The 26283-nt window shown below is 57.2% G+C and overlaps 1 protein-coding gene across 2 annotated transcripts in view; it reads right to left on the bottom strand.

Moving 5' to 3' along the window:
* Positions 1-25444, bottom strand: part of LOC102461036 (unconventional myosin-Ie-like) — a 33274-nt gene extending 7830 nt beyond the window's left edge. Inside the window, exons 1-17 of one of the 2 annotated variants that reach the window (XM_075907668.1) lie at positions 25150-25444; positions 14625-14762; positions 12819-12908; positions 9005-9099; positions 8173-8260; positions 7994-8083; positions 7354-7485; positions 7123-7257; positions 6482-6614; positions 5581-5777; positions 5292-5372; positions 4823-4909; positions 3484-3570; positions 2780-2947; positions 1766-1851; positions 1198-1279; positions 237-343 (exon numbers count right to left, since the gene is read on the bottom strand). In XM_075907668.1, coding sequence (XP_075763783.1) covers positions 237-343; positions 1198-1279; positions 1766-1851; positions 2780-2947; positions 3484-3570; positions 4823-4909; positions 5292-5372; positions 5581-5777; positions 6482-6614; positions 7123-7257; positions 7354-7485; positions 7994-8083; positions 8173-8260; positions 9005-9099; positions 12819-12908; positions 14625-14762; positions 25150-25152 — 1799 coding nt within the window. In that variant the 5' untranslated portion in view covers positions 25153-25444. The other variant, XM_075907669.1, reaches the window with a different exon arrangement.
* Positions 25445-26283: the final 839 nt, after the last annotated feature.

Raw genomic sequence — 26283 nt, 5'->3', positions numbered from 1 at the left:
GAGGGGAAACCAGACACCCTACTCCCCTGCCCGTCTCCTGCAAGCTGGGCAGCCCCTCCTGTCCACGTAGGGTCCCAAAGTGAGGAGCTGGAGCCGCTCGGAGAGGCCGACCGGGCCTACAAGATAGCGGGGGCTGGGATGGCTAAAGGGAGGGAGTGTGGGTTTGGGGGGGGGCAGAGGGCCAGGCCAAGCAGCTGCCCAAGGGGGAAGAGCAAACAGGCCCCCCCGGGCCCCACCTGCTCTCCTCCCAGTCGCGGGGTCTCTTGGTCTCGTTGGGTTTGATGCAGCGGATGTAGTGCGGGGTGCACCTCGTCAGGGTGCTCACCAAGTCGTTCGCTTGTTTCTTCAAAGGAACAGACAAAGATGGAGTGTCTCCACGGTAACTGGACCCCCGCCCACTCCCGCTCGCCAGCCCCTCCCTCCTTCGCCCGTCGAGCGAGGGGATCAGACACCAGGGGGATGGGCTCCCTTACGACGACACAGACGTCCCGCGGCCACTTTACTGAAGCTCAGCTCTGCTGTCCTGTGTCTCTAGAGCACCCTCCCCCGCAAACCGCCCCCAAGCTCCCCCCCTCGCTAAATGGCCCTGCTGGGGATAGCGGAAATGCAGCTGGTTCTGGGATGGGGCATGGCCAGTGTCCGGCAGCACTAGGCCTCCTGCGCCCAATGGAGGCTGTGGCGGCGGGAGGACAGCGAGGGCATAAGCCAGCTGAGCCAAAAGCCAGCCGAGCCGCAGGGAGAAATCTTGCAAGCGGAGCTCCCGGAGCTGGACGGGATTCCCTGGCCAGCACAGAAGCCACCAGAATCCTCCAGTGCGGAGGAGCCGACAGCCTTGCCGGGCCCTTTGGCAAGGCGTGGGGGGAAGAGGGGGGCAACACTGCGCTCTTAGCAGAGGTGGGGGGCAGCCAGTCCTCAGCACCATCTGGACTGCAGTGTGCTGCCCCCCCAGCCGTCAGCGCCACCTGGAACACGGTGCCTCCCCCCTCCAGAGATGCCTGGACTGCAGCGTACCCCCCCACCCCTCAGCACTACCCAGACCACAGCGTGCCCCTTCCCCCGCCCTCAGCATCACCTGCACCACTCCACGCTGCCCACCCCCCCCAGCCCTCAGAGCGTGCCAAGCGGTGCTCTGGCCCTGGGCCCTTTTGAATGGGGTAGGGAAGGGCTGGGGCTAATTCCCCAGCCTCCCTTGGGTACCTTGATCTTGCTCCCAGCTGTGGTGGGGCGACCTTTCTTCTCCGCATTGATGTTCTCAGGGAAAAGGTCTCGGATAAAGGGGCTAAGTGGGGAGGAAAGGTAATTAAGCCAGTGCCCAGAGGGGTAGGGAGGTGTGGGGAGGGGCGGACTGAGAACGGAGCCTTTTGCCCTGGCTGTGACCATCTAGAGGCCAGACCAGAAGCAACCCAGCCTGGGGTGAGTGCCACCCCACCTGCCCCGGCCCGTGAGGGCCCCTCAAAGGCAGGGTTATTGCAACAGATACGTAACTCAAAGCCATGAAAATATTCAGCCCCTACCAGCTTCACGTCCTAAAGTAGCAGAACTGGGCCTAGAATCCAGCAATGCCAGCTCCCAACTGCCCCATTCTAACCCCCAGACTCCAATCCCTTCCCGGAGCCAGCGAGAGAACCCAGCTGTCCTGCCTCCCAGCACTCGCCCGCAGTCCCCTCCCAGGGCCCGGGAAAGAGCCCAGGAGTCCCATCTCTGGGCCCCTCAGCTCTAACCACTAGTGCGCGCTGCCCTCCCGACCCAGGGAAGCAACACTCACAGCTCACTGCTCTGCATCAGCTCGATGAGGTCGGTGAAGAGCACGTCACGGTTGCGCTCACAGAATCCCTCCACGTCATAAGAGACCTGAGGGCCGGAGAGCTGGGATCTCAGGCAGCAGCCTCCTGCCCCCGAGCTGGCGTGCTGGGGGCATCCTCACACGGCCCTGCCTGAGGGGAATGAGCCCTCCCCGGCACATATCCAACATCCCCCCAGAGGGACCCTACCCAGAGCCAGGGCAGCCACGGCCAGGGACCGTGCCCCCCTCGCCCCATCCAAAGACAAGACATGCCCCTCCCACCTCATCTAAAAGGACCAGAAGATGCAGCTAGTGGGGCAAAGCCCCAGGCCCCCCCATCCCACACCCCAAGCATGACAAGCTCCCCAACCCTCAGCCCCTTGCCCTCCAACCCAGCCTCCTCTTCTACCCAAATCTACCCCTCTCCCAGAACCCCTCACAGAGCCCTCCCCATCTACTCCTCCCCCAGCCTCCCCTTCTACTCAAATCTACCCCGAGACCCCCACCCTAATCTACCCCTCCCCCAGTACACCCATATCCCCCTCCCCCAGCCTCCCCTCCTACCTGAATCTGCCCCTCCCCCAGCACCCCACAGCCCCTCCCCCAGCCTCCCCTCCTACCTGAATCTGCCCCTCCCCCAGCACCCCACAGCCCCTCCCCCAGCCTCCCCTCCTACCTGAATCTGCCCCTCCCCCAGCACCCCACAGCCCCTCCCCCAGCCTCCCCTCCTATCTGAATCTGCCCCTCCCCCAGCCTCCCCTCCTACCTGAATCTGCCCCTCCCCCAGCACCCCCCAGCCCCTCCCCCAGCCTCCTCTCCTACCTGAATCTGCCCCTCCCCCAGCACCCCACAGCCCCTCCCCCAGCCTCCCCTCCTACCTGAATCTGCCCCTCCCCCAGCACCCCACAGCCCCTCCCCCAGCCTCCCCTCCTACCAGAAACTGCTCCTCCCCCATTCTAATCCCCCCCAACCACCCCTCCCCGCCCCGGCGCTGACCTTGCCGGCGTAGTGGTGGACGATGAAGCCCTTGTTCCAGCTGTTGAAGTGCTGGTGGGTGCCCACGGCCATCTGCAGCTTCTGCAGCAGGCTCTGGTCGGCGCCCTCGCCCTTGGCGTGCATGGTGGCGCACACGTCGTCCAGGATGCTCATGAGCCCCGGCGGGTTCTGCAGGGGCCACCGCTCTGCTCAGCCAGGAGGGGGCGCCACCTGGCTCCCCACCCCCTCCGCTCCCGGGGCTGGGCTGGCCAGTGGGAGAGCCAGCGCCCCCTGCTGGGCAGCAACGAGACAGAGTTCGCTTTCCCCCCCCCCCCCCCAGCCCCAAACAGACCCCGAGAGAGGGAAAGTTCAGGGAGAAGCCAGTTAAGGGAGAGGTGCCGCGAGTACCCTCCTCACAAGGGGATCCCATTTTTAAGGGGCAGCTGGAGGGGCCCCCACATTGCTGTTGACCCTCATTAAAGAGACTGAGGGGGGCTCCCCAGGTCACAAGAGAAACCTGGATTACAAGGGGGGACTGGGCCCCTGACCAAGTTCAGATGGATTCAGGCTGGGGCAGTTTTAGGGACCCAGAATCCACTGGGATCAGAGGCTGCCACACAGCAGGGGTCCCAGGCTTGGGGGAGGGGTCACCCAGGCCGTCCTCTGCACCCCCCCCCCCCCGTGCCCCCGAGATTTCAGGAGGGGTCACCCGGCTGCTCGCTCACCACTTTGCTCTCGATCAGGTCACAGACGATTTTGTTGTTGAAATAATCGATGGGGCTCCAGCGAATCCCTTCCTGGACGTACTCCTCCTGAGGGGTGGAGGGGGAAGTCAGGGGGGCAGCCCCGGATCTCGGGAAGGGGGGAGCGGGGGTTGGGCTCTGCTTGTGCCTGAGGCTAGAGGCCCCGGTGATGGGCGCGGGAGGGGGAGGAGGAGCTAATCCCCCTGGTAATCTATTATACCTCCCCAGCGCGTCCCCCATCTGCAGCAACCTCGGGGTGCAGCCACAGCCGCCGTCCCTACAGCAAGGCAGGTTTTGCCCTTGGACAGACAGGGCAGGGGTCCCCCCAAGTTCCCCCAGCAGAGTCTCCCCAAAGGATGCTGAGAGCAGAGCTGGCAGGTTCATGCAACAGCTGCTCAGATGGACACCAAGTAGCCAAACCAGGTGCCCATCAATGGTCATTCTGGCCCTCCCCAGGCCAGTTTCAGCGCCCCCCCCCCCCCAGGTGGACAAGAGACCCAGGAGCTCTGGCACCCTATGCTCCCTGCCCCCAAGTCCAGAGGTCTGGGGACACTGACCTCGCACCCTCTGGAACCAGAGAGGCTGGATCCCACTGGCCTAGGTCTGGCGGGGCTGAAGTGGAAGTTTTTGACCCCACTCAGAGGTGGCCTGACCACTAGAGGGGCCCAGAGAGCCGCTTTCTAATGACAACATGCCCTAGTGGGAAGAGCACTGGGTTGGGACGCCGTTGGCCAGGCTTTTAGTACCACCTCTGCCACTGACCTGCTGGGTGACCCGTGGCAAGTTACCCCCCCCCCCTTTCTGAGCCTCAGTTTCCCCGTCTGTGAAACTGGAGAGCTGGTCCTCACCTCCCTTGCGAAGCACTCGCAGGCCTTGATCTCGAGGGTCAGAGAAGGGACATGAGACCCACCCCGAGGGGCATCCCCAGCTGTGAGTCAGTAGATGCAGGTACCAGCCACCAGAGACACACACAAGTGCTTAGACTGGACGGCCCACAGAGGCTCAAACAGGGTTGTGGGCTGCGCCGCGCCAGGTGCTGCACAAACACCGAGGGGCCCAGTAGGCAATGGGTGGGAAGGGAAACTGAGGCACAAAGAAGGGAAGGATCTTGCCCAGGGTCCATGGCAAAGTTAGGACAGCACCCGGGGTCCTGGGCCCCAGCCCTGTACCTCATCCACTGGCCATGCTGTCTTGCTGAGCTCCCCCATCCATTCCCACCCACACCAGCTCCTTCCCCTGCCCCACATCTGCCTCTCCCCCACTTACTTCTCCCCCTTCCCCTCTCCCTTCTTTTACCCCCCACCGACCCCCCTGCCCTCACCTGTTCTGCCTTCAGCGTGAGCTCAATGAAAATCTGCTGCAGCTTCTCATTCACAAAATTGATGCAGAATTGCTCAAAGCCGTTTTTCTGGGGGGGAGGGGCAAGGACAGACAGACCCGTCAGGCACCTGGGGGGGATGCCGAGGGCGACCAAAGGGGGCTGAGGCTTGCTCAGTGCATGGGCAGGGAGTGCCACAGAGCACTGAGGCGGGCCGAGGGCTCTGTTCGTCACCCCCCCACACACACCCTGCCCCTCCCCCAATATGCCCCCCCCCCCCCCGCAAGTCCCAGAGGAGAGGGGAGTTGCAAAGGGTTGATGGAGCAGCCCCTCCCCCCACTCGAATCTGTTTCATAGGTTAACCGGTTAAACTAGTCCCATGGGTTTTTCCATCCCTAGCCTAAGCCCTGAAAGCTGGGGGCTAGGACCACGAAAGCCCAGGACTGTCTCTCGCGCCCCTGCCCCGTGGTACCTGGAAGATCTCGAAGCCGTAGATGTCCAGCACCCCGATGTTATACTCCTCGTAGTCCTTCTGCATCGCTTTGTTGACGGCCTGGGGGGCAGAGCGGAGAAGGGGGAGCAAAAATTCAGGCGTTTGTCTGGAAAGTGGCAGGCTGGAACCCCACGTGTGTGGGGGCGGGGGGCGGGGGCAGAGGCCTGGAAGGGTCTCTGAGGTGGGGAGGAGCCTTAGAAGTGGGGTTTTGGGGGGGTGCCCCCCCCCGGGGCTGGAGGGAGCTCGGCATGCCAGGGCCGGGACTCACGTCCACCAGGTAGTCGAAGAGTCGGGCATAGAGCGCCTTGGCGAGGGCGTCGCGGGTGAAGCTGGCCTGCTCGGCGTTCAGCGTCACGTCGATCACCTCGGACTTGCCGCCCCACCGGCTGTCCATCTTGCGGCTGGTCAGCTTCTCCTTCAGACGGCCCTGGTCGATGCCCAGGAGGTAGGCGGGGAAAGCCAGGACTGGGGAGGGGACAGTGAGGGGAGGGAGGGTGTTAAGGGCACCACCCCAACCCCATCCGGCTGCAGGAATCGCCTCCCCCCCGGGGCGGGCGTCTGCACCTTCCGCAGAGGGAGAGGGTGGAAGGGGGAAGGGAACAGGCCCCACAAAGGACGGAGGCGGATCCACGGGGCGCGCAAACCAGGCCCCAACTCTGCGTCAGGCGCCTGATGCCCCCCACCCCAAGCCAGACCCCGAAAGGAGCCACCCCAAGACCAGAGTGAGACTTCGACAGCCCCCAGAGCTCGGTGGCAACCCGCCTGGACACATCCCCACCCCCGAGCCAGGCCTGATGGCCCCCCCACCCCATATCCACTCTGAGCCAAGCCCCAAAGATAGCGTGAGCCAGTCCCTGACGGGAGCGCCCCCCGGCCCTGAGCCAGGCTGCAACACACCCCCACACACCAATGGGGAGTCCCCTAGACCCATCCCCACCCTCCAGCGGGGCCTTATAGACTCCCCCCCACACACACACACTCCATATCCTTTCTGAGCCTGATCCGGACGGGGCCTCCCCATATCCCCCCTCCCAAGCCAGGCCTCACTGGGGGGGCCCCTTCTCCCATCCCCCCCCAAGCCTGACAGACCCCCTCCCACTCCTTATCCCCTCTGAGCCAGTCCCCCCCTTTCCCCCCACAAGCCTTCTCAGGGCCCTGCCCCCACTCACAGTCCTCGCTCTCCACAGCGGCGTAGTTGCCCACCTCCCGGAAGCTGATGTTGCCCAGGTGAAGGATCCCGGCCACGATTTGCAGCACCAGCTCCTGCTCCTCCCTGCAGAGCCCCACCACCGTCATGGCCGCCTGGGGAGGGAGCGGGGCAGGCGTCAGGCTGGGGTGGGGGGGTGGGGCACATGGGGGGATGGGAGCTCCAGAGCCCAGCATGGGGCGCTCGGGGGGGGCACCAGGATGGGGTGAGAAGGGAAGGAAATACCATAGTGGGAGGCACCAGGATGGGGCAGGAAGAGGAGGGGGAAGTGCCATAGCGGGGGGCACCAGGGTGAGGGTTGGGGGATGGAGAGGAGCAGGGACTGGGGGGCTCTGTGCTGGCAGACAGTGGGGGGCAACAGAAAGAGGGTTGGAGGATAGGGGCACCAGGATGGGGCTGGGGGGCACCAGGAAGTGGTTTGGGGGTGGGGGCACCATGATGGGGCAGGCCCTGACTCAAGCCCTGGGTCAGGCTGGCAGTGAGTTGAGGGATGGAGGCCCCATGATTGGGACTGGGGGGGTACCAGGATGGGGGGGCCGGGGACACCCTGGGGAAAGCGAGCTCCTTGCACCGCCCTGGCTGTGTGACCTGCCCCCTCCGTACCAGCGTCTCCTGGAACTCCTGCTGGTCGTTCATGTCGTCCACCTTGTAGGACGCCGACTGGTTGAGGTAATAATAATAGTCCGGGCTGGTGATGCCCAAGTTCTCCCGCTGCTCCGGGGAGGCGCCCTCCAGCAGCTGGGCAGAGAGTGAAGAAGAGCATGGGGGGAGGGGTTACGTGCCGGCAGGGGGCCCCAGCACAGACCCTGCCCCCCATCCCAGGACCCCACGCACCTGGTAGTAGACGTGGAAGCTCCTCTCGCCGGGGTTCTGGCTCACCACCCGCGACTTCTCCAGCAGGAAGTTGGAGATCTTGCCCCCGTCCGGCTCCCCGCCCCGGCTGAACTGGATCTCGAAGTACTTGCCCTGGGGCGGGAGGGGAGGCCAGGTGAGTCTGACCCTGGGGCCAGGTCCCAGCAGCTGAGACTCCACCCCTGTAGCATCCCCACTCCTGGGAGCCAGAACTCCTGGGTTCTATTCCCAGCTCCAGGTGGGCAGTGGGGGGCTAGTGGTTAGAGCAGGCAGGATTTTTGAGCCAGGACTCCTGAGTTCTATTCCCCAGCTTTAGGAGCAGAGATGAGTCTAGCAGCTGTGGCAAGAGGAAACTGGGAACCTGGACATTTGAGCTCCACTCCCAGCTCTGCCACTGACGTGTTTTAACAGGTCCTGTCCTCGCTCTGTGCCTCGGTTTCTCCATCAATAAAGTGCAGCTAATGGGAGGAAGCTGCAGGGAGGGCTGCGAGGCTGAGTTGGTGCGTGGATATGAAGCCCTCAGCGACGGCTGGCTGGCAGGGACAGGCTGGCTGCCAGGCTCTGCTGGGCACTGCTGAGCACCCTGACCAGGAGGGACAGGACGGGAGCCCGGGGCACTCACAAAGCGGCTGGAGTTGTTGTTGCGCACGGTCTTGGCGTTCCCAAAGGCCTCCAGGAGCGGGTTGGATTTCAGGATGATGTCCTTGACGTGCTGGGGGAAACAGGGTGTTCATTAGATGAGGCTGTCGGCCACAGCCCGACCGTTCCCAGCCTGCCCAGTCCCATGAGCTGCCCCGGTACCTGCACTTTGGGGCCCCCGCCGGACACCTTGGAGATGTAGCTCATGATGTACTTGGCTGCAACGGTCTTGCCAGCGCCACTCTCCCCACTACAAGACAGAAAGGGGAATGCTGGCTTCTCACCCCACCTTAGCCCAGCCCCTTCTGGAGGCCAGGATGCTGGGGAGAAAGCGGGTTGGTTGCATTTACATTTTCCTGTCTTGCTGGTAGCTAGCGAGAGACTCTGTTTTAAGGCAGGCAGGGTGGGCCCCATGGGGGGAGCAACTAGGATAAATATGGTAATGCTTGGGAGGGGAGCTACTAGGATAAATATGGTAATGCTTGGGAGAGGAGCTACTAGAATAAATATGGTAATGATTGGGAGGGGAGCTACTAGGATAAATATGGTAATGCTTGGGAGAGGAGCTACTAGAATAAATATGGTAATGATTGGGTGGTGTTCAGGTATTCTGGTAATTAGTCAGAAACAAAGGCTGTCCCCAAAATGTGGAGAGGATAGTGGATTTCAGGGCTTGCCCCAGCACAGTGTCCATCCCCACCCTGCTGGGGTTGGCACCAGAAACTGCAGGACTGTGCCTCAGTTTCCTCATCAGTAAAATGTACAGGATGACACTAGGTTGACATGGGAGAGGATGAGGGAGGGGCTCTCTCAGCAACATCAACCACAGCACTGGAGGGCTAAGACCAGCCAGACACAGAGCCACGCTGCCCTGTCACCCACAGTGTGCCACTCGGGCACCTGGAGAGGTCTTAGAGCTAGAACTTGGCACATGCCCTGATGTGGACCTTGCCTCTGCCCCTTCTTGCCCCTAGTGGCCCCAGCCCCGCCCTACCTGATGATGACGCACTGGTTCTCCCCGTCAATCAGCATGTTGCGGTACATGTTATCAGCCAGGGCATAGATGTGGGGCGGGTTCTCGTACTGAGCCTGCAACCAACGCACCAGCAGGAGACTCAATTAATCTGCTGCACGGGACATTGCACATGGGGAGGTGGCAGGGGAAGAGAGAGGGCTAGGCTGGGACCCCGAACAACTCATCATGCTGCTGATCCAAGCCAGGAGGAGACCTCAGCTCTCAGTGATTTGTCTCGGGCTTCACCGGCGGGCCCCATTCAGAGATCCCCATTGCAGTGAGGGCTGCACAAATGCAGGGCAGCCAGTTCCTGCCCCACAGAGCTCACAGCTCCAGGGGCCTCTGGATCCCATCTTTCCACCTGCTCTGGTGAGTGCTTGGCCAACACGTGCTAAGGGTTTAGGGGACAGAGACCTCAAAATGACACGGGGCTTAGGGGGCAGAGGGCGAGGTCTCTCCCAATCACCTTAACCCCTCGTCTTCCAACCAAGGAACAGACATTAACTAACCCTTGCAGGGATGATAGATCAGCAGCAGCCCTATTACACAGATGGGGAAACTGAGGCACGGGGCAGTGAAATGACTGGTGCCGGGTTAGCGGCAGAGTGGGGAAGAGAACCCAGACTGCTCAGTCTGTGTCAGCCTCCCCGCACGTCCCCATGCCAGCCTAGAGCCCCGTGTCCCTGGAAGCAGCCTGGATGGGAACTAGTAGACTGATCTAACCAGCTCTCCATGGCCTTCTTGGAAAGCTACTGCTTAGCCATCCATCTCCCAGCCCCCACGGCTACACTGGGGGGTAGCTCCCGCCATGGATCTGCCCACAGATCTTGAGCCCCGAGTCGATCTCCTGGAGAGGAGACGCCGGCACATCAGGAGTGTGATGGGCACTCGGCCCGCTGCCTCTACCGGCATCCTGGTTTGCTACTGCGAACACCGCTGCAATGGAGCCCAGATCAAAGTGGCTCTTAGGACAGCGACAAGGCTGCTGGGACTTCAGGGAAGCGGTCGGGAACAGCAGAGAACGTCCGCGCCTGAGGCTGAAACTGCAAAGAAATCGGAGCACCCGGGCGCCAATTTGGGCTGTCGCGAGGACCCCAAGCAGGGAAGGTCCCTGCACCAGCCACTAGAGGGAAGGCTGAGAGCAAGGCAGCTCCCATGGGGCGGGGCGATGGGGTGCTGCAGGCCAGCAGCAGGGCGGGGCTCCCAGCTGGCACACTGGAGGAGAGAATTCCTATCCAGGTGACTCACTGGCCTCAGAAATTCTCTTCCCCTCCGAGAGGCAGGAGACTTTCCCTGCTAAGAGTCACTCCCACGGCTCCTTGAGGGTTACCCTGATGGCTGCAGCTCCTCCTGTGCTGGGCACGGACAGGGAAACCTCCACACTACAGCCAAAATCTTCTGTAGGTTAACCAATGCGGGCAGCCTGCTCCGGGGAACACCACCACTGGGTGGCCCTGGGCTTCCTCCCATTCAGGGAGCTGGCCCCACTCTGCTACAGACCTGTGAGGAGCCAGGGAGCAACAACCCAATGGACCATCTAATTCAGGATCCCTCTAGTCCAGTGTTTCCCAAATAGTGTTCCATGGAACATCAAGGTTCCACGAAGTGAAAATAAGGGTTCCGCGAGAAAATTCCATTACAATAATATTTTATGATTTAAAAAAATAATAATTAACAGGGCTTGCCAAGCGGCGGCAAGCCCCGCTCGTCAGCTGTGCGGAAGCACACACTGCGCATGCACAGGCCGCGCTGCGCGGCCCTGCCGAGCTAAAATCTACTTGCCATGGACGAGTAGATTGCCTAATTTGTCGAGCCCTGATAATTAATATTTAAGCATTTATGATTTTTTTAAATATGTGCAATTAAACTACATGTTGATTTCATGACCTTGTTTAGCATTTGTTTATTATTATCCTTACTTATTTGTGGTCTACTTTTTCAGCTCCGTATAGTAGACTGTTATTAGGGGTTCCGCAAAATTTTTTCGAGTTTAAAAGGGTTCCGTGGCCAAATAAAATTGGGAAACACTCGTCTGGTCTGTCACCGGAGGTTTCAGACGAAGGGGGAACACAGTCTCCCACCCACACCCCGCAAGAGCAGGTCCCCTCTCCTCTCTGTCCTGTAGGTCCCCCGCTGGAACAATACCAGCCCACCTCTGCAAAGCACAGAGAGACTGGCGGATTAAAGTCGCTGCCTGTTCTTGTAACAATGCCCAGGGAGGATGTGGCCCTTGGGATACCAAAGCCCCCAGCTCTGCCGTTAGCCAATGAGCCGTCTGGAGCAGCTAAGAGGCAGAATCCAAGAGCGAATCCCCTTTACCGGCTCAGAGGAGAGGTGCAGGGGATGGAGTGTCATGTGAAGGTCAGAAAGGCCCAGTCTGATCATCTACTTTGACGGCCTCTGTAGCCCAGGCCAGAGAACCTCACCAAAAGGTTCCTACCTCTAGCCCATATCGGGAGGCTGAGCTAGAGCAGAGCTTTTAGGAAAAAACAGCCAGCCTTGATTCCATGACTACAACCCAGGGAAAATCCACCACGTCCCTTGGTAAATTGTTCCAAGGAGTAACTGCCCTGCGCTGCTAAAAACCTTATTCCTCATCCGAATCTGTCTAGTTTCAGCAGCTTCCAGCCCTATAAGCTGAGCACGGAGGAGGTTCAAATGCCACCCAGCCGATTAGCAGAGTCGACAGCAGGTGTTTCTACTAGGGACGTGAACGGGTAACAGGGTAACGGTTAACCAGTACCCAGGAACAGCCCTCCACCCACATCCACCTGCTGCTCTAGCGCCTGCACCCATCCCCGTTCAATCAGTTAACCCAGTGGTTCCCAACCGGTGGTCTGCAGCCCCCTGGTGGTCCATGATGGTACTGCAGGGGGTCCGTGGAAAGTTTAAAAGTCCTTTATTTTTCTCTCTTCTTTTTTCTTTCCTCCCCCAGGGAGGAAATGTTAATAGATTGAAAAGGGGTCTGTATGCTTGAAAAGGTTGGGACCCACTGAGTTAACCAGTTAAACTTAACATTTAACTGGTTAATTACTCAGGATTTTAAATCCCTAGTTTCTCCTGCTGGTGCACATCCACATATGCCTTGGTGCACACCAGAAACATTTATTCTGCACATGAATGGAAAAAATTAGAGGGAATGTTGCTTCCAGCTGACTACTGGCTCTGGTTCTGCCTTTGTCTGCTGAAGAGCCATCTCCTACCAGAAATCTCGCCCACTGTAACTTCTTACACGTCCCCTCGGCCTTCTCTTTGGTAAACTAAACAGCTTAAAACACCCTCTCTAGGGAGATACTGAATTGTTCTTCTAGCTCCCATTTAAGCTTCCTCTGTTTGCCAACACCCACCGGAAGTGTGGGCCCCAGAAATGGATCCAGCAGTGGTATCCTAAATGGTGCGTACACTATATACCCGTTTATCTGACACCCTATTACCCAAACTGCCACAGACCCCTCCCCCTCTCTCATCCCTTAGTATGAGATACAGGCTACACACATTCTGGGGGGCAAGGATAGGATGTTGGCAAGGCGAAGGTTTGGATAACAGGATAGAGACGCCCTGTCCAGGAAGAGGCCAGCATGCTGCTGAATGGCTCCTGCCCTCTCCACGATCTGAATCATATCCGTGTGTCCTCCACCCCTTGCTATCTGATTACCACCCTGCCTAGTGGTACTCGATGGCTCCTGCTGTGGGGTGAGGGGCAGAGCAGACTTGGGAACCCCCAAGAGGGTGTTTCGGAGGCTGTTGCCCCACAGCGTGACTGCCCCTCTCCCCCGCGCGCGCCATGACTCACGGCTCCCTGGTACATGTCAATCTCGCGATCCGTGAAGTATGGCAGCTGTTTGAAAGGGTTGACGGAGATGAGGACTGGCCCGATGTACGTCTGGGGTTTCCGAGATAAGGATCGACCGGAGACAGCAGGAAGCGGAAGAAGCAATAGAAAAGAACGCAGGGAGCCACAGATGTTCCTCAGAGCCTGACCCAGAGCTGCCCATCCCAGATAGCCCACCCTGTATTTAAAGTAGGATTGTTTGAGTGTAATCGACTAACCGTTTAACCAATCCGCTGATGCTTATGGGTTAATGGTGTCGGTTACACCCTGCCAGCTCCCGAGGAGCAGAATTGGCAGCGCCAAGGAAGCTTCGCTGCAGGTTCAGCAGTATAAAGCTTATTTAAGCATTATGCTGCAGAGCCCGCAGGGTGTAAGCACCGAGATTTTCAACGGTTACCTATTTAACCAAATATTAACATCTCTAATTTAAAGGGCCGTGCTGTGTGCTTGTGGCACAGTGGAAAATAAATTTGAAATTTACTCTATTGCATCTTAAAATATTAGAAAAATAAAAGGACCCAAATGAAACATTTTCACTGACCCCAACATGTTTTCCCTCTAATCTTGTCCATGCCTTTGCAGAATAAATTTTGTTGCATGCACCAAGGCATGTGTGTATGTGCACCACCAGTAGAAACACACACTGCCAGCTGTGGGTGCTCTGCCAATCAGCTGGGTGACATTCGAATCTCTCTTGGGTGGCTGCCCATCTCTCAACTTACAGAGAACACTGCTCTCCAGGTATCCAGCAGGAAGGAGAGCAGGAGAGACCTGGCTCCAGGCAGAGATAAAGGGCAGAGATGGATGGAAAGTTCTTAACCCATTTTCACTGGAAAATATCATTTAGTCAAAACTGAAGGGTTTTTTGCAGTTGTCTCAGTTTTGATTACGTGTCATGAAAACAATTGGAAAATGTTTCAAAAATCTCAAATCACCACCTTTGGCCATTTTTGGGAAAGTTCAAATTTTTCATTTCAGAATGACGGCTGGTTTTGAATTTACTCAATTGTATCTTGAAAAATTAAAAAGTAAAAGGATCCAAATGAAACGTTTTCATTGCCCCCTCCCTCCCCCATGATTTTTTTTCAGAATTACATTTTGCAATTTATTTATTTTTTATTTTGGCTTTTCGTCACGATTCGAGAGGAAACAAACACGTGAAACAGAAAATCTGTTTTCTAACCAGCTCTAATTAGGGGATTTGCTGAATGAAATATTGAATCTGGTGCCTCTTCTCCAGAAAGGCAGCATAGACTATCAGTTAGGCCATTTGCTTGGCATGCTGGATGCCTGGGTTGTAGTCCTGGCTTTGAAGCCCTGTTGGATGACCCTAGGCAACTCATGGCCCGCCTCAGTTTCCCCTCCCCACCTTTTTGTCTGACTTGACTATTCAAACTAAGAGCTCTCTAGGTCAGGGACTCTCTCTCACTCTACTGCCTGGGGCTCTGATCTCAGTGAGGCCACTACAAACATACGAATTACACTAACGGTCCCTCACGATGCTGGAGTGATAGTTAAAAGCATCTTGCTCATGCCTAGATTCTTATTCTGGCAATGGACCAACCCAGAACCAGGCAGTCCTGGGACCCTGGAAAATTTGGGGCTGCCCTTATCCCTTTTCCCGTGATCCCCATTGGGTTTTGCAAACTGCTGTCCTTTGGGGCCAAGAAGCAATCGGCGTTTCCCTCCTGCCCGGCCACATCCTCCAACCCGCCCAGAGTTCCCGCTGTCACCCTCCCTGCCTTCGGCCCAGCCCAGGAAGGATACGAAGATGTAGTCATCCAGGAAGCGCTTCTTGAGGTTCTCCACGATGGCGTCCTCGTTGATCTTGGCCAGCAGCACCATGTCGTCCACGCCGCTGTGCTTGACATTCTGCGCCTGCCAGTGGTAGCGCTCCTTGCTGCCCTGTGCGGGGAGGAGGGTACAGTGGGACAGGTCACACTGCGCAGGCCAAGCTCCGTGCGGGGGACCCCAGTGCCCAACACACACAGCAGCTTCCGTCGGGTTTCACTCCAGACAGGCAGGGGCTGGCTTAGGGCTGCTAGGCAGATTGTTTGAGAGTCTAGCACGGGGTTACTGATCAGGAGATCTAGGTTCAAGACCTTACCATGGATGCTCCCTGGGGAAGTCACAGGAACTTGCTGGGTCTTGGTCTCCCAGCAGCAAAACAGTGATTCAACCTTCCTCTCCCCACCCTTTATCTGCCTCAATCGTGGGCTCTGTGGGATTGGGTTGGTATCTGTCATTGGGCAACCCATGGACCAGTGGAGCCCCACGTACAGCAGGCGATGCTATTATTTGTATTATGGTAGCACCTAGGAGCCCAGTCACGGACCAGGAACCCTATGTTGCTAGGTGATCTATGTAATGAGGTGTATTACGGTAGCACTGAAACACCCATGACCCCTACAGTTCTAGGCCCAGGAGGGCATGGGACTAGATGTTGTACATTATCTATTAGGTGTATTACAGTAATACCTATGTGCCTTATTCATGAACCAGGATCCCAGGGCAGTAGGCACTGTACATTATTTATTAAGTGTATTACGGTAGCACCTAGGAACCCAGTCATGGACCAGATGCTTATGGTCTTAGGCCCACGGACCAGGATGGCATGGCATTAGATGCTGTACATTGGCTATTAGGCATATTACAGGAATACCTACAAGCCTTAGTTATGAACCAGGAGAACCCCATGGTGATAGGTGCGGTACATTATTTATTAGATGTATTACGGTAACACCTACAAGCCAAGTCACGAACCAGGACCCCAGGGTGCTAGGCACTGTACAATATCTATTAGGTGTATTATGATAACACCTAGGAGCCCTAGTCATGAATCAGACCCATGGTGCTAGGGCGCTGTACATTATTTATTAAGTGTATTACGGTAACGCATCATGGACCAGATCCCATGGCACTAGGCCCTGTACAAACACAGACCAGACTGCACCTGCCCCAAGAGGCATACGGCATAGGTGGTACGTTGGAAGCCAAAATCTTGTCTGGTTTGCATGAGTTCTTGAGACCCCTTAGCCCTTTGCCCCTGTGGGTGAAACTCTGCCTCACAAGAGTCGTCCTGCATGATTGGCTGCCGTGCTCCACTCTAGAAGAGGCTGCATGATTCTAGAAGAGGTGGTCGTAGCTTATAAAGAGAAATTCAGGATGACGATGTTACAAAGACCAAGAACACGGATCAGTCTCTGTCGCTGCACTAAGGCACCAGGTGTGTGTCATTCTCTCTCTCTCTAATGCAGGACGTGCAATGATTTGTGGTCTTGCTCTCCATCCAGCACCAAGACAGCACAGCCCTCTCTCTTTTTCTTTATCTGGACAGAAATTCACACAGTCTCTCCAGCCCCGGGGGTTCAGAAACCAGCCCACAAAAATTGAGACACTGGCTTAAAAATCATGAGATTTAATAAAGAAAGAAATGCTGGGACTCGCCCTTGCCATTTGCTTTTTGAGCCATTAGAAGCGTGTGCTTTCCAACTTTTCTGCATGAGCACTGGGGCCAGAACCCGCCCTTATACAAGAAAATTGCAGCTCCAATTCTCACATGATCATAAGTCTCCGAGGGCTGGGGCTTGAAGCAAAAACTAACCCGATATTGCTAAAAGTTGTGCTAAAATGGCAAAAGTTTGCAACACTGCAGCACAAGCTTATGCCATAAACTGAATTTTGATGGACGACTCTGGGAAAGTCACCACACACACACACACACACACACACACACACACACACACACACACACACACACACACACACTCACTCCTCAGTTTCCCCATCTATATAATAGTTGTGGTGCTACTGATCCTCTTTTACAGAGGCTACTAAAGCCTTGGCAGGTGTAGCCATCCTGACCCACCACGAGGGCTTGTCTTTCCCTTCTCTGCCAATCTCCATGATTAATTGACAGAGATGCTTGGCCTGGCTTTAACGTGGGAGAGAAACTGACCCAGATGGATGGAAATAAAATCCTTCCTGCAAACTACAGGAGTCCAGTGGGCCTGGTCTGGAACAACCCAGGGAACTGGGAGGGAGGGGGAAAAGAGAGAAAGAGTGAGAGCATGTGTGTGTGTGGGGGGGGGGGGAATATATGTGCATGCTTCCCACTTGCCTCCCCGCAGACAGACAACCCACAATTTCACTGCTCTCCTCCTGTGGCATCAGTACACAAGGGAAGGGGCCCTGCCCAGGCCTGGGGAACAAGCCTCCCATCCCCACTCTGAGCCTGCAAGGAAACTTCAGACGGGCTCCCGGCTGTTGCCAAGGCGCCTGCCTCTGGCCCGCACAGACAATGCGAGCGGTCAGTTGCTATGCAACGCCGGTGGCACCAGCCGCGGGAAGGCGGGGCAGTGGGAGGAGGGGCAGCGCGGAGGGAGCCCTGCCGAGGCTCCGGGCGAGCTCAAGGGACATTCTCCGTGGCAGGCGCTGGCACCGGGGCCACGTTGCCCCAGTCTGCCCGGAGCAGAGTCCGGCAGGCAGGCCCGAGTGCTGCTCACTACCCCGCTCCTAGCTGTGATGCTGCCGGCTCTCCAGTGGTACCTGGGGCGTTCACTCAATCCCCAGCTCCTGGCATCACGTGAGATTCTGTTTCCTTTAAGAAAACCCAAGTTTCTAACCCTTATCTGCTCGGCCCATCACTATAGTATCCAAACTCGTGGTGTCCAACACGCTAGCCACATGTGGCTATCTGGCCGGCTGAGTGTGGCTAGTTCACTATAGAAGTTGCCACTCCAGTGGCGACTGCTTCAGAACTGGTTGGACATCACAGATCTAAACACTTCACACGCTTGCGTATATCTATCCTCCCAGCCCTCTGAGAGGCAGGGCAGCACGATTATCCCCATTGTACAGAGGGGAGAAACTGAGGTGCAGGCAAAGTGACTGGCCCAAGGTTCTATGTGGCAGAGTAGGCTACTGAACTGAGGAACCAGGAGTCTAAGGCTGGCACTGATCTTTCCTGCCTCTTTGTGCAAAGCTTGTCCTGAGCCCTGAAGGCTCCAACAGGATTGGCCAATAAAAAAGGAACCCAAGGTTTATTTAAAAAAACAAAACCTGCAGATTTTTGTAGTCAGTCTGGTGCTTTTTGGGGTCCGACTCCTGGGTGTTAATTGATTGGGCTTGTGCCTGATTTCAGTGACACTTGCGTCGCTCTCCCATGTACTGCCCCAGCTCTGGAGCACACAGAGTAAATATTAAAAACCTCACAAAATATTTGGATCGTGGTAATGCCTGAGGGCCCCGGGACACTAGGCGCTGGGCAAGCACAGAGCAAAAACACACACCCTGCCGCAAAGCTCTTCGCATCGCTGAAGATAAAACAAGTGAGAATCGGGTGAGAAGGGACACAAACCCTTGTCAGCACTAGCCAAGCACTAGCTCCATTCTACCCCTAAGCCTGGAGGTAGCCTGAAGGAAGAGCTGGGTCAGGAACAGAAAATGTCTAGTGAGGAGAAGATTGTTACCCCGGGGGGCGAGAATGGTGCTTTCCTTTTCAGCAGCATCCAGAGTGCACCAGAGCTCTGAAGGCTCCAACAGGAGCGGCCAATAAAAAAGAAACCCAGGGTTTATTTAAAAAAAAAACAACACCCTGCAGATTTTTGAAGCCAGTCTGGTGCCTTCTGGGGTCTGGCACGTGGGCAGGGCAACTAGAAGAGCCTCTGTGCCACCCTGGAGAGGAGCAGGTAGCTGGTGAGATGCCAGGGCCAGTGACAGCACCTGGCAACATCAGTCCTGTCATACAAGCCCATGGCCGAGCCACTGGAAGGTAAGACTCACAGGCCCCAGCACATGAGCCTTCCCCAGGGAGGAAAACGACTCAGGCTGGGCCCAGCCCCTGGGATACTCTGGAGCTCTGGCCATGTTATGCCTCAGCAGGCCTGTGGGAAGGGAAGTGCTTTTGCCAGGTCACTGAGGGGGAAGATGAGGCACATGGGAAAGAAGCGACTCACTTGGTTGAGATTCTGAGTCAGCAGCAGAGCCGGGATTAGAACTACAGGCCCTGTCTGTCAGCTCTGCAGTCTAACCACTCAACCACACTTCCTACCCTCAGGCAGGAAACGAACCCAGAAGTCCTGATTTCCAGCCCTCTAGCCTCCACCATTAGACCTCCACTGTTAGTCTCAATGCAGGGACTAGCCTCAAGTCTTGACTCCCAGACCCTCCCTGCTCTAACCACTGAACAAGGCTGCCTTCCCACAGCCCCACCCATAAGGACAGGACCAGCCTTTATGGTTGTGAAACTGCTTTTCTGGCAGTGTTATTCATTAACAGGAGCTGGGTGTGTGCCCAGCTCAGAGGAAATACATCCACACCCCCAATACACGTGCCATCCTGAACGTCACACCACATTCCCGAAATCCAGAGCGGCTTGAAACCTTGCATACACACAGCCGCAAGATCAAACCTGCCTGCCCAGGGAAGCAATCCCCTGGGGGCTGAGCCCAAATCAGACCTCGTTTCAGCCTGTGTATTCCTAACCCCAGCAAAACCTTGTGGGTGGAGGTCCGACAACACAGCCAATCCTGCTACAAGGCTTAGCAAAAGGCACCATGGTCCAATGAGCAGAGCTCAAGGCTAGGCCTTGGGATACCTGGATTCTGGTTCTGGCTCTGCCATTGCTCGGTGATCTTGGACAAGTCCCAGTGGTGCTCTGTGCCTCAGTTTCCCCTCCCAACCTGCGTCAAACTCTTTATCATCTTGTTATGGTGCGGGGGGCAAAGCCAAACAATTTTCCCTGTTCTAAATAGTTTAGAACCTAAATCCACGTCAGTGCAGTGCCAGGGACGACAGGGCCCTGACCTCAGTGGGGGATGGTGTGCGCAGTGCCTGGCACGCCTGGGGGACTGGATTTTGGTCGGGATCTGTGTGTGAGCAGTACCAAGCAGGAGGGGGGCCCCAAGCTTGATCCGGGGGGGGTCTGTACAGCACCCAACACAACTAGGGGCCTGATCTTGGCCAGGAGCGGCGTCTGCACAGGCCTGGAGCAATAGGAAGCCCCCAATCTCAGACTGGGTCTCTGCAGGGCCCGGCCCAATGCAGGGGGGAGAGGAGTGGGGCCGATCTCAGACGTGGTCTGTGCAGGGCCCAGCCTCCTGGAGGGGCTGATCTCAATCAGGATCTGCACAGGACCCAGCCCAACAGGACGGGGTCCCAAACTCATTTGGGGTCTGCGACGGGGCCCAGTCCCGATATCCACGTACTATTAGAATCCACGTGGCTGTTTGTGACAATCTCACCCTGCTCCCTTTTGGGGCCTGACACGCTCAGATGTCCTGGCCCCTCAGGAGAGTCCTGGGGCAAGTACCACCATGGCGGGGCTGGCGGAGAGGGGACCAGGCTGGCTTTGGGAGCAAAGAGAGATTTCACGGGCACAGGACTAGCAGCAGCAATTCGTGCCCAGCCCACAGAGACAGTGCTGCCCCCGTTAGCCAGCCAGGACAGCGCCAGGCCCCAGTGGACAGGACAAACGCGCCCATTGTTTAAGATACAGGGTCCCTCATGGCAGCGTTATCCTTGCATGGCCCGAGCCAGGATCCTGGCCTGTCATCCCAGAGCCCCAACCAAACCCTGCCTGGGGGGGCGGGCTGAAAGCCAGGCCTCTGCTACCAGGCCAAAGTTTGCCCCAGTCCGTCGGCTCTCTGTGCACGGGAGGGGTTAGGGCAAGAACTGACCCCCTATGGCCCTGGCCTGTGCCCCACTCCCAACGCACAACCAGGGCCGGCCCACAACATTTTGGCAGCTGAGGCGGGGAGCTCAAATGACGCCCCCTCGCTTGGGCCAAAACTTTGAAAAGTCTCAATTCTCTGGGTCCTAGTGGCACCCCCCCCCATACACACAGTCTGGCACCGGAGCTGGCCACCTCAGTTCACCTCATGGTAAGGCCAGCCCTGCCCCCCACTACCCACACATGCCCTCAGGCCTCCCCAGCACACACATGCTCCTGCCCTCCCCCCCACACCTGCCCATACTGCCCTTAGCTCCTCCAGCACAGGGTGTGGTATCCCCACCCACACGGCCCCAGACCCAGCCAGCCCTGCCTACACCCCAAAGCTAACGGGGGGGGGGGGAGCAAGGCAACCACTGAAGGGCCCGGCCAGGAGGAAGAGGGATCCCTTGAACAGAGCCCACGAGGCTGGTGCTAAGAATAGCCCCGGCAGGAGGAACTGAGCAGAATCACGGCCCTGGGACAGGCATTTCAGCGTGGGTGGCTGCTGGCACATGGCTCCACAGGCCCGATCCCATCCCGGGGCCCCCTGTCCTGAGACAGGCATGCAGGTGCCCGGCCCTTGCATCCTGCGCTGTACAAACACCAGGGAAGGGAGCGCAGGTTAAGGATTAACCAGCCTGGTGGTTGGGCAGCCATGACCTGGTCTGGCAGGAGCCGAGGGGAAGCCTGATCCTGTTTTGCTGTGAAACAAAAAAACAGGCGCTAGGGACCCACAACATTACAGATTGGCTGGCCCTCGAATTGCCTCACCCCGCCACCCCCACTCACGGGGAGAGATAGCAAGGCACAGGGGCAGCCTGGCCCCCTCCAAGTCACACAGGATAGAACCCAGCAGCTCCCATTGCGCTGCTCCACCCACTAGCCCTCACTCCCCTCCTACAGCTGGTTTCCAGCCTCACCCCAGGGCTCTAATCAAGTAATCAGTATAGATGACAGGTTAATCACAGTCTATTAATAGCTTCCCAATGACCCACTGGGTGCAGCCACCTACCAGAGCAGAGCGGCTCTGCGGAGGGGACAGCTGATCCAGGCACAGGACTGACGCTAGCAGGGTCCATGCTCACCATCCAAGCCAGTGAGACTGAGCTGCAACCACTAGCCCGGGCCACCAAGATCCAGTCAGGAATTGGGATCCCCCCGTCCTGGGAAGGGCACATGCCCCCCAGTCACAGCCCGCAGACGGAGACCCCCTGCTAATCCCAGCTTGCAAGTTGCAACCCCTGTAGGGCCTGAAAGGCAGGATGGGGATGCCCCAATTAGGGATGTAACAATGTAGTCGATTAACCAATTAACGGATAAGCAAAAGTTTACATACTACTGACTACATGCATTCCCCCACCCCCGCCAGTACATTTTTTAGCAGGCTGGCCAGCAGCTCGTCTCAGTTTCGGTTCATGACAGGTCCAGAAGCTCAGCCCCACCCCCACCCCCGGCAGGGGCTGGTGCCACCCCACGCTGCTGCCTCTGTATTGGAGGCAGCAGCGCTGGGCGACAGACAGCTAGTCCACGAGAGGAACCAGCTTCTGCCTGGCATCCTACCCTGCTGCCTGATACAGGGGCAGAAGCTTGGGGGTGGCAGAGGGCTCCTCAGGAGTGGGGCTGGAGCACACCAGCTGCCGGCCCCACCCTCCAGGACTCCAGATTAGTTGAGTAAGGGTGAGAATTCATGAGGTTAATTGACTATTCAATTAACTCATATTTACATCTCTAGCCCCATGCTGGCTGGAATCAGTGCCCGACATTCCCCGCCAGTGCCCCATCTTCAGCACCATAAACCCCCGAAAGGGGAGGCTTTATAGATGGGAAGTGGGGGAGGAAAGTTGTGGACACAGAGGCTGCAGCTGCATCAGCATTTGGGGAATGGGAAGTGGGGGCAGAAGAGAGGAGCTGCCAGGATCCAAAACCCCATCACAAAGAAGGCCCTATGAGGCCCCCTCCTCGGGGTCTCAGCAGGTTGGCTGAAACCCTTGTCCCAGGGGTGAGGGGCCTACTGGATGGCCACACCCGATTTGGATAGAAAGGGGGGCTGGGTTGCCACGCACACCCACGCAGTGAGGGAGAGTTCTGCAGAACGTTTTAAGCATCAACAAACATTCAAAGGGAGGGAACCTCTGCTCAGTCACCTCCACCCCTGAATTTTGCCAAATTGCAAATGGGTCTATAAGCAGCTCCGAAAACCTCCTCCCACAAACCTGTCGAGAGCTGCTGTTTATGCAGGGTCTGCAGGAGGGACGTAAACGGCTAACTGGTAAGCATTAGGCTTACGGGAATATTTGGTTGGACAGCCAACCAAGGCAGGCTGGAGGAGCCCTGGGTGAATCCAGCCGGCCATGTGGGGATGGCAGACAGGGTCACACCTGGGCTGGGTGGGCAGTTGAGATTCTGGCCACACACTGTGTTGGTAGGTGGTAGCCTGGCAATGTCAGAATGGCCGGGCAGGCAGACAGGACTTTGGCCCCAGCCATGCTGGAGTGGCCTAGGCGAGCAGGCGTTAGAACCCCTGCCCCGGCGGCTCCCACTCGGCCCAGGAACCCGGCCCCGGCTGCCCGCCAATGGTTACCCAGTTAAACATTATAATTTTAAGTCATTTATCTGCTTAACTATTTAAATGGTTATTTATATCCCTAGTCTGCAATAAGCCCAAGCATGGCAGGGGAAGGTTTGGAAACTACACACCTCTGAGGGATCTGACTCCTGGAGCCTGCCCCACAAGTAGCAGGCCAGGCCCGGGATAGCATGCTTGACCAAATCCTCCTTACATGGGAGTGCAGGCAGGACTTGTCATAATAGTGTTAGGACATGCCTGGATCCATGCTGGGGCAGCAGTGTTGCTACCTCTTACTAGATGCTGCTCTTAGCCAAGCCCCAGCTGCTGGAGTCAGGTGAATAGAGGAGACGGTCTGCTCCTAATTAAAAGAAAAGAAGTAATTTCTCCTCATCCTGGCCATCGCATAAAGCTTAGCAACCCAGCCTGAATCTAACCCTAAAACCTCAAACTGCATCACCGCCACCAGCCACGTGGTTAGCTGGTACGCTTTACTCCTGATTTTCGTACATTTGTGGTTCATGGGGAGCAGAGTTAGATGTGTTTTACATCCCCCTCTTTGCTACATAATTACCCAGCTGAGACGCCACTAAAACTTCAGAGTAAGCATCCCATGTGGAGACACTATTCCAGAATAAAAGTGATTGTCTTCAGGAGTAATTAATGCACTTTGCGCATGGAGTAATTCCTCAAGAATAGAGCGTCCACACGGAAGCTCTTCTGGAATCGCTACACTGGGAAAATTCCCCACAGAGACAAGGGCTGAGGGAGAGTCCCTTGGCCTGCAATTTGGGTCGGTGCCTGGTTTGAGGGGAACTCTGGCCCATTCCACACAAAGAGCGCCTCAAAAATCCCTTGGCAAACCCGCCTGGAACTCAGATTTTCTTGCCACGGTTCTCAGAAACCGAAGCCCAGCCCCAGCTTGCATAGCATGGTCTTGTTAAGGAAACATGAGCTGGGATCCAAACCCCTTGCCCAGAGTGTCTGGAAAGGAAAGAGTGGCCTCTCCCATCACTGCCCTGCCCTCCTTCTCCTCCCCGCACTTTCCAGAAGAGCAGCAATTTGTCCCAGATGCCTTTGGCCAAAATTCCTTTGCCCAAACTACTGCTGCGACTCTCCACCCCAAAGGTGAGTCAGAGCCTCTGGGGCCCTGGGATTCATGGCACCAGGTGCTGTACAAACATTTCTAAGGCGCCTCACATCATAGAGCCAGTAAAAATCAGACTCGGATCCCTTTCGTCCAGCCTGTGCGCTGGCCGAAATTCTAGATACAACATCCGACAGCAGGTGAAAAGAGGCGCCTTTCAGGGGTTGCTGGGGTGATCTGACCCTTTGTATGCCACAGACGCGCACTCCTGAAAAATGTCACGTCTCCTCTCCAACCCCTGTGGGACGCCCAGCACCAGAGGAAATGTCCTTTGGAAGCCCCCGAGCCTGCAGGAGGCTCCCCCCCCCCCAGGTTGCAGGAAGTGCCCCTGGGCAGCAATCCAAAGGCAGGATCAAGGGCCAACCCTCACAAAAGGAAGGGAGCAAATATTCAGGGCAGCAATGGGGCACCCGCACTGCAACGTAAGCCCCTCCATTAGGCAGGGGACGTGCGGGGACCATCCAGGCACAACCACTCCCCCCCGCCTCCCCCAAGGTTCTGAGCCAGCGGATCCCACGGAGAAAAGGAGCCGGAGCCCAGCCCAGGGGACCAAGCCAGAGGAAGGAAAAGGGCAGGAAGGTTCCTTGGGAATCACAAATCAGTCCAGAGACTATTTCTGATCCAGCTGCTTTCTATCCCCTTTGCAAGGTGATTCATGGAATCGGGCTGCACTGGAGCCCAGGTGTGTCTGTCGGGGGGGGGGGGAGGGAATGGAGATTTAAGATGCAACCCCCCCACACACACACACCCCTCTTCAAACTGCTCATTCCTAATAATTAAACTGGGGAGGGGGCGAAACTTTTACAAAATTTGCTCCAAGAAAGGGCAAAAGGGGGGAAGGAAACTCGAGGAGCAGGAAACTCACCATGGCTGGATCCCAGGGACTTTCTCCCACTTCCTCCACCCAGGGGAGCTTAGCAGGGCCCCATGCCTGGCGCCGGCTGGCCCTAGCTTGTCCTGTCCTGCTGCGGCTCTCCCAGTCCCTGGGGGAGCGGCGGGGGGCTTCGGAGCAGCTGCTCTCTCCCGGGCGGGGGGGGAGGCAGCAGGAGAGCAGCCGGGCTGGGCAAAGATGGAAGGCAGGGGCTGGCTCAGGGGCGGGGAGGCAGGTACAGGCAGGCAGGCAGGTGAACGCCTGGAGTCCGCCTGGCTGCACGGAACACTCCCGGGTGGGGCAGGGCATGGGGGAGGAGGGGACTGGAGGAGCGCGCCAGGGCGCCCCCTGGTGGAGCGAAAAGCCAGCTGCGCGCAGCTGAGGGCGCCCCCCCAGTCTCTGCTGGCCCCTGCTGGGAGAAAAGGGAACTGCAGGGCTTGGAAGCACTGGGCTGGGTTGGAAACTGACAGGGAGGGCTGTCTCTACACGGCAGAGTGAGCCCAAGGTGTCAAGTTAAGCTTGAGGCCTGACTCCCTTGCCCCCCCCACACCCCCCCCCCCCCCCGCACTGACCCAGGCTTCCCAGACTTCCTGAGTGCAACCCCTATTTTGCAAGGTAGCCGTAGGGTTTGCCGAAAAGTCTCAGTGGGGTAGCTGTGGTAGCCTGTAACTTAAAGAAACCAACCCGTAGTCCTGTAGCATCCTGGGTGGGGGTGGGGTGGGGTGGGGGGGTCTAGATAGCACCCTTACCTCGGAATAAGCTACACCATTTGTGCTATTTAAATGGCATTGCTTATTTCAAATGTATTTCTAAATTTGGTGCTGTCTACACAGCACCACATTTCAGAATAATGCACTATTTCAAGACATTGCTTAACCCTCAAGGAACGAGGGGCAAAGGCAGGCCGGAATCATAGAACAGTAGAACTGGAAGGGACCTCGAGAGGTCATCGAGTCCAGTCCCCTGCCCTCACGGTGGGACCCAGTACCGTCTAGAGCAGTAGTCCCCAAACTTTTCAGCATCACGCCCCCCCCTCTTGATTTTTGAAAAAACCCTCATGCCCACCCCCCAAAAAAGCAGCAAAACTTGAGGAAAAAAAAGGAACTGAGTGGGGCAGCAAAACTTGAT

This window comes from Pelodiscus sinensis, chromosome 24 (assembly GCF_049634645.1).
Source record: "Pelodiscus sinensis isolate JC-2024 chromosome 24, ASM4963464v1, whole genome shotgun sequence".
Lineage (NCBI taxonomy): Eukaryota > Metazoa > Chordata > Testudines > Trionychidae > Pelodiscus > Pelodiscus sinensis.
Note: the sequence above shows the minus strand (reverse complement) of the source record. Positions and strands in the feature narration are given on the sequence as shown.